The sequence below is a fragment of the Nicotiana tabacum genome, chromosome 21 (genome assembly GCF_000715075.1).
Source record: "Nicotiana tabacum cultivar K326 chromosome 21, ASM71507v2, whole genome shotgun sequence".
Taxonomy (NCBI): Eukaryota; Viridiplantae; Streptophyta; class Magnoliopsida; order Solanales; family Solanaceae; genus Nicotiana; species Nicotiana tabacum.
Genome location: NC_134100.1, coordinates 17861174 through 17868816, shown reverse-complemented (window position 1 = coordinate 17868816; position 7643 = coordinate 17861174). Strand labels below are relative to the sequence as shown.

General features: G+C 34.0%; 1 protein-coding gene across 1 annotated transcript; it reads right to left on the bottom strand.

Moving 5' to 3' along the window:
- Positions 1-4835: 4835 nt before the first annotated feature.
- On the bottom strand, positions 4836-5740 carry LOC107822875 (uncharacterized). Its single transcript, XM_075241722.1, has 2 exons — positions 5201-5740; positions 4836-5084 (listed from the first exon to the last, which is right to left on the bottom strand). Exons 1-2 carry the CDS (start codon positions 5738-5740, stop codon positions 4836-4838), a joined length of 789 nt encoding a protein of 262 aa, XP_075097823.1.
- Between the last annotated feature and the right edge of the window lie 1903 nt (positions 5741-7643).

Here is a 7643-nt window from a genome sequence, read left to right as displayed (position 1 = left end):
GAAATGGGAAACAGATGATGATGCGTTGAAGATAGCAGTTCTTTATTTTGTGAACAGCTTCTTACTTTCTCAACTCAAAACAAAGGTTATTTCACGGTCTTACATTGACTTGGTTGAGTGCGGTGATTTTAATAATTATCCCTGGGGTATAGATGTTTATAAAGCTACAATTGACTCGTGTTCCAACAAGTTTCAAGATAAGCCTTCTTTTTATAGACTCGGTGGCTTCCCGTTGGCTTTACAGACTTGGTTGTATGAATGCTGCCCAAGTTTGGATGGTCACTTTGCTGATCATCTTGGAAACAAACTTCCACGAATTTTGAATTGGGTAGTCATGGGTCAAATATCGAATGAGTGAATTGCTTTGCAAATGTGTAGCTTGCAACGCGAGCAGGTAATTTTCTCATAGTTTTATTGCCTCTCTTAATGTTTTGGTACAGTAGTTTAGTCACAGATGTAGCAATATCTCAGTTCAGTGATATACTCTGTTGGTATACATGTATACTATATTGGTATCATGTATACTATATCCCAGTTCAGTGATATACTCTGTTGGTATACATGAATACTATATTGGTATCATATGGTAATAGGGATCTTTTATCTTTCCATACTTTATTATCATTTCTATTTCTAACTAGTGTGCTTAATAATTGCAGCTAAAGAACATCACTCCAACTGATGATGAGAAGCAACTATTTGATGTGCGTGGTCTAAACTTTGAAATTGAAGTTGAGTGCACTGACAGTCAGCCCGATAGCTTTCAGGTTTTTGGCACTCAATTACCAAAGACGTAAAGTATGCATGAAAGTATTGGAGGTGATTCCCAACCTACCAATGTTGAGGTAATGAAGGAGTTACAAGCTTTGAAGCTTTTTGTAGAGACCAAGTTTGAGGAGGTGCTTGCAGCTATTGGTAGGCAGTCAATGAAACCAGAGGGAAATTCAGCGGTATTGATCTTTTATATAATATAATGCTATAGTATATTGTTCAAAGATGCAATATATGCTTATAGGATACTATTCCATTCTTTACTTTTAGTGCACATAGTATTCTTGTAATATACATAATACTAAAATTGTTAGTTTCTCATTTTCAGCATAAGCAACAGGATAATGATCCTGACTTTCGTGAGATGCATAATGATTATGACCAGTTTGAAAGTGGCCACGTTGGGAATGATCCTGTAGTTCTTGGAGATAGCACGCCCAAAGCGCCTTCTAGTATGTAAATCACAGATTTGATTGATTTTTTTTGCTGTTGTTTTTTGAAAATAGTACTCTTGCTTATACTTTTATATGTTTAGTATCTGGTTTTGGTGGGGTTGGTCAAGATGGAGGTGCCACTGGTGTCAATGTGAAGAACGTCACAGCAAGTGATGGTGTAGTTAATGATGATTTTGGCTTAGATTCTAACTTTGAACTGTCTGCATTTGCAATTGATCAAATCACCGCCATTATACAACAAGCAACATATAAGCAGTCATCTCATGATGTTAAAAAGTCGGGTCCTGCTCCGCTGCCATCAGAAATCCCTGTACAAATACGAGCAGATGTTGTTATTGAGTCTAATACTGCTCCACAGGGTACGATGTTGATGTTACTAATTCTGTAGTTAGTATGTAAATAATAGGTTCTTGATAGTTTTTTAATTTTTATTTAAGTAGTAATGCTGATAATGCTTTTATGTGTTTAGCATGTCGGGTTGATGGTGTTGGTCAAGTGGATGTTGGTGGCAGTAATGTGAATTTGCCTTCTGGTAATGTCTTCTATATATAACTTTTCATTCTTTTTTTCTAAATTTCTTAACTTTGTATATTTATTTATTCACTAGCATTTTCTAATTTAAGTTCTATGTCGACACGGAGGTGATCTTCACTTGGATTCTGATTTTGAATATACTAATTCTCAACTTGATCTAATTGCTTCCATTACACAAGGAGGGAGACATAATGTAAATCAATCTGGAAATGAACTGACAACTAGTGCTGTAAATAAGTCTAAACCTGATCAGTCGGCATCAAGAAGTATTGTCCAGATACAAACAAACGTTGAAACTACTCCTGCAGTTTTTGCACGGAGAAGGCGCCCCGCAGCTATAAAACAGTCACTGTATAGGAATGACTGCAATCTGGTGTAGTGCAGTTGGGGGATCCTCGAAGGTTATCAAAGGAAGATTTCCATTTGTAAATGACATTTTAGAGACTGTTGATTTTAAGCTTACAACTGCATTCTCAAACTTTGTTGAAGCAAACATGCAATTGGGAGAGTGCGTATTCGTTTCCATGTACTTTTGTTTTCATTTTTTCTTAATGTTTGTTGTTATATTTCTTATCCATATCTTCTTTTATACGAAATAGGGAAGTGTATTTACGTGGTGATCAAAAGCTAGAGCTTTATTTTGACTTTGAAGTTGAACAGATTGATGATAAGACATTTTTCCATACCTTAAACTATTCTGGCAGGCCGCTCTCTAGTTCGGTATGTGTACTACTTTTTATTTTTGTTGTTGTAGTAGTTCATTCATATTGTTAGTGGTAGTCATGTTTTCTTCCTCTCTTTTTTGCATTACTTGAATATTATATTCTACTATCTTAGGAAAAAGGCGAAATATGAAATTAATATGCCAATCAAAGTCACAACTATAGATACTCTTTTTAATAATATCATTCAAAGAGTTTTCACATAATTTTTAAAAGGTGGGAAACAAGATCATTTGATTGATAGATCAGACGATATCATGGAGTACATGAAAGGATTTAGGATACATTGCAACACTCCATGACACCAGGTTGATCATGTCATTTTTCCAATTAATTTGGCAGAAATTCGGCATTGGATATTGGGGTGTGTGTCATTCCACAAGAGATGTTTTTACGTATATGACTCGCTACATAGTCGAAAGCACAAAAAAGCTATTCAAAAAGTGGCAGAGGCTTATGCTGTGTTGATCCTCCTATTTCTAGTTAGTATTGAATTTTATAACCAAAGAAGTGACATTGTAGTAGAAAATGGTCTGCACATGGGAAAGAAGTTGACTGATCCTTTTGAGATTGAACTGATTACAAATCTGCCAACACAGCAAAATTCGTAAGAATAGTTACTTTTTTTTACTTTGTTTTCCTCATTCATATTAACATTTTCACTTCTAATTGATTTTTATAGTCTATTCATTTGTTTTATTTCAGAGATTGTGGAGTATATGTTGCTTGCTTTGCTGAGTATATTATTGAAGATCTTCCAATCCCTGTTGCCAATTTTGATGTGGATGGTCTTCGAGCTAGGTTTGGTATACTGTTGTGGCACTATGGGAGGAACAAGCAATTGCATGGCGAATCAAGTGAATCTGAGGCTCCAGTAGCACCTAAAAAGACTCGTGGAAGGAAACGCAAGAAGTAGTATAGGTCTCTTTTTGGTTTTAGTTAATCGTATCATGAAAACTTTGCAAGATTTAATAATTTTTGGTGAAGTATGGTATTATTAGTAGTAAATGACCTTCTGTTGATTCAAGATTGTAGGAAACTTGTGGCTTTATAAAAAATTTCCAGCTGCTAATATTTCTTTTGTCATATTTAATTATTCTGGTTCAAAATATGTGGTATAGATTTCTTCAAGTACATGGGGGTTATCAGTTTAGTTATGTCTCTTGATGCTGAAAATTTGCTGATTTTGTTTCTGATTTTAACTTGTTTTATTAGGTTTTTCTTAGGCTTTTTCCATAAAGTTGTTGGTTTATTAGGATGCCGAGGTCCATTCCTTTGCCAGAGGGTAAGGTTTAATGGATTCTGCAAGTGAAAATTAGGGGCAGATGAAGCGAACACTTCCAACAACATACAAAGTTGTTGTGACAGAAGTTAAATGATCTGCTTTCGAATGTGATGATGGTCTAAGCTTTAATGTTCATCTGTAGTTTTAGCATAGATGGTGTATTAGTGTAGTAGAACTATATACCAATCAGGTATACTGATATACCATTTGGGTATCACGTTGTATTTGACTCACCTTTCTTCCTTCAGCAACTAGATGTAAGTACTGACATGAGTTCCAAAGCGTGCGCATTTTGGGTATCACGTTGTATCTGGTGCACCATTTGTATTTTTGCACATATTTTATTTTAGCCATGTTAGTGCAATACCACTATATACCAGCGAGGTATACAAATATAACATTTGGGTATCACCTTGTATTAATGTACCTGATGATGTACAATAACTGCATGTAAATGACTTCCAATTTGTTATACTTCAATACAGACATGAGCTGCAAACCGTGCCCATTTTGTTAACAAATTATGTACAAATGTTGCATTTGCAGCACCACTTCTATTTCTGCACATATTTTGATACTAATAAGGTATACAGATATACCAATAAGGTATACAGATATACCACTTGGGTATCACATATATATTTTAGCATCTTTTTTCCTGCAGCAACTAGATGTAAATGCATCCCACTTTTATATACTAAAATAGAAAATAAATAGATTCTTATTGAAAATACAAGTAGCCATATAAATTTGTTGCCAAAAAGTAATTTCTCAAAGAATCATCATACCAAATATATGTCTAGTGCAAGAAATGCATTTTATTTTTTTACAATTCAAATGCTATGATTTTACGATATATGAGTTCTATAAAAACATTGAAGCATTATATCAATCTCTCTTTGGAATTTTTCGGCATGTTCTCCGGTTATGTCCTTTTCTCCCGCATAGTGCACATATAACTGTATTTCCTTCCCAGCCTCCTATGCCTCTCTTCTTTTTAGGTCTTCCTGGTTTGATTTTTCCTCTTGGTGGCAGTACCACCTGCGAAGAGACATCTTCTGGAATTTGCTACGTTGTTTCATCAGGCAATGGATTTACTGGTATCTCATATGTTTTCAGCAAGTAGTCTATGTTGTAGTAATCTGAGCAATACTTGTATGAATCCATATGGAATTTTTGTATAACTGCCATTGCATGTGGACATGGAATATCGTCTAGCTGAAACCTCCCACAAGTGCAGTTTCTTTCATGTAGGCGCACCACATTTCTTGTTTGGCCATCAATTACTAAATGTAAGAATTCAGTTGATGACAACACCTAGTATAATTTTAATTAAGAAAAGTCATTAGCTATATGAAGTAATAGTATTTCTTAAATAACAATATTCAGTTGTTTAGTGAAATCACTTAGGTAAAAAAGTAAAAATACAGTACATGCAGTGTTTTTATGATTTTGAAAATGCATATTGTCATCGTCTGTGATAAGATAGTATTATCTGCCAATATTTTTTCATACTTTGCACCAATCTTCAAAAATGATTCCAATGCATCCTTCCAATTAGTGTAATTCCATTTTTGAATCAATGTTGTCATAAAGTCAAGCAAATTCACAACTGGGAGGTATCTTGCGTGCTTGTTTGCTGCATTTACTGATTCCGCAATATTCGATGTCATGGTCATGGTTCTATTTGCCTTGGAATGCGCCCGAGACCATTTATCATATCCAATATCCATCAGGTATGTTTTCACTCTACTATCAATAGCTTCTAACTCTGCCATATGCCCGTTGAATTCTTCAACAGTGTATGCTCTTGCTAACGCAAAATATACTTCTTTGATTTGTTTTTGGCTCTTCCTGAAGTTTGTCTTTATGTTGTTCCACAGATGGAACATACATGCACAATGAGGGACTTCTGGATAGACAATTGAAGTTGCTTTCCATATAGCATCATGCCTGTCTGATATAATGCACATTCCCACTCTTTGTCCATAGGTTTCTCTGAACTGCACGAAGAACTATTCCCACGATGCATCATTTTCCGAATCAACAATTGCATATGCAAGGGGTAGAATTTGTCCTGTAAACCCAAAGAACAAAATATCAATTACAACACACTATATTAATTTAGCATTTCATATAGTAGTATAGTCATAGGTAGGTGCAGGTGTGTAGCAAAACAACTATATACTCTGTTGGTATACTTGTATACCATACTGGTATCATATAATATTTGAAAATATTTTTTGTTTCTTTAACTGAATAAAATATCAATTACAACACACTATATTAATTTAGCATTTCATATAGTAGTATAGTCATAGGTAGGTGCAGGTGTGTAGCAAAACAACTATATACTCTGTTGGTATACTTGTATACCATACTGGTATCATATAATATTTGAAAATATTTTTTGTTTCTTTAACTGAATGTAATTGGATTGTACACAAAATATTAATTTAGCATTTCATATAGTAGTATAGTCATAGGTACGTGCAGGTGTGTAGCAAAACAACTATATACTCTGTTGGTATACTTGTATACCATACTGGTATCATATAATATTTGAAAATATTTTTTGTTTCTTTAACTGAATGTAATTGGATTGTACACAAAATATTAATTTAGAATTTCATATAGTAGTATAGTCATAGGTAGGTGCAGGTGTGTAGCAAAACAACTATATACTCTGTTGGTATACTTGTATACCATACTGGTATCATATAATATTTGAAAATGTTTTTTGTTTCTTTAACTGAATATAATTGGATTGTACACAAAATGTTAATTTAGTATTTCATATAGTAGTATAGTTATAAGTACGCGCAGGTGTGTAGCAAAACAACTATTGGTATACTTGTATACCATACTGGTATCATATAATATTTGAAAATGCTTTTTGTTTCTTTAACTGAATGTAGTTGGATTGTACACAAAATATTAATTTAGCATTTCATATAGTAGTATAGTTATAGGTACGCGCAAGTGTGTAGCAAAACAACTATATACTCTATTGGTATACTTGTATACCATACTGGTATCATATAATATTTGAAAATATTTTTTGTTTCTTTAATTGAATGTAATTGGATTGTATTCTTACCCTCTGCGTCTTGCGTGGAAGCCGTGAGTATGGTCCCTCTATATGTTGACTTTAAAAAACTTCCATCAACTACAACTGTTGGCCTACAATAGACCCATCCTCTAATCGATGCATATATAGCTATGAATGCATACAAAAAGCTCCCATCTCCTTCAGTGTGTAGTCGTGTCACTGATCCTGGGTTAGCGTACTCTAACATATAAAGATATGTTGGCATTTTCTTGTATGATTCACTTGGTGATCGTCTCAATAATTGCATTGCTTTTTCTTTTGATCTCCATGCTTGCATGTAGCTTAAGTCCATACCATATGCTTTTTGGATGTCTCTCTGGATATCTGTTGGTGTATATATGGTTTTCGGGTCAACAAGTTTATCTTGTACCGCAACTGCAACAAAAGCTGAGGCAGCTTGCTTTTGTGAACAAAATCTCTTATCAGTTAAACAACTGTGGACAGAATTGAAATCCGTCACTTTGAAAAGATTTGATGCTCGCATGCTTGATGCTTTAAGTCTCCAAGTGCATCTTTCATCCATGCATTCAAGGATATACCTGTTTATAATACAAATGCAGTTATGTATAATATTTTATTGATAAAAAACACACACAAAAATCCGTACAATTATATACTCACATGATATACTCTGTTGGTATACTTATATACTGTATCAGTATCATATTTTGCTGATAAAAAATATAGACAAAGCAGCACAATTCTATACTCACATAGTATACTGATTTAGCATACATATATACTATATTGGTATTATGTTTTAC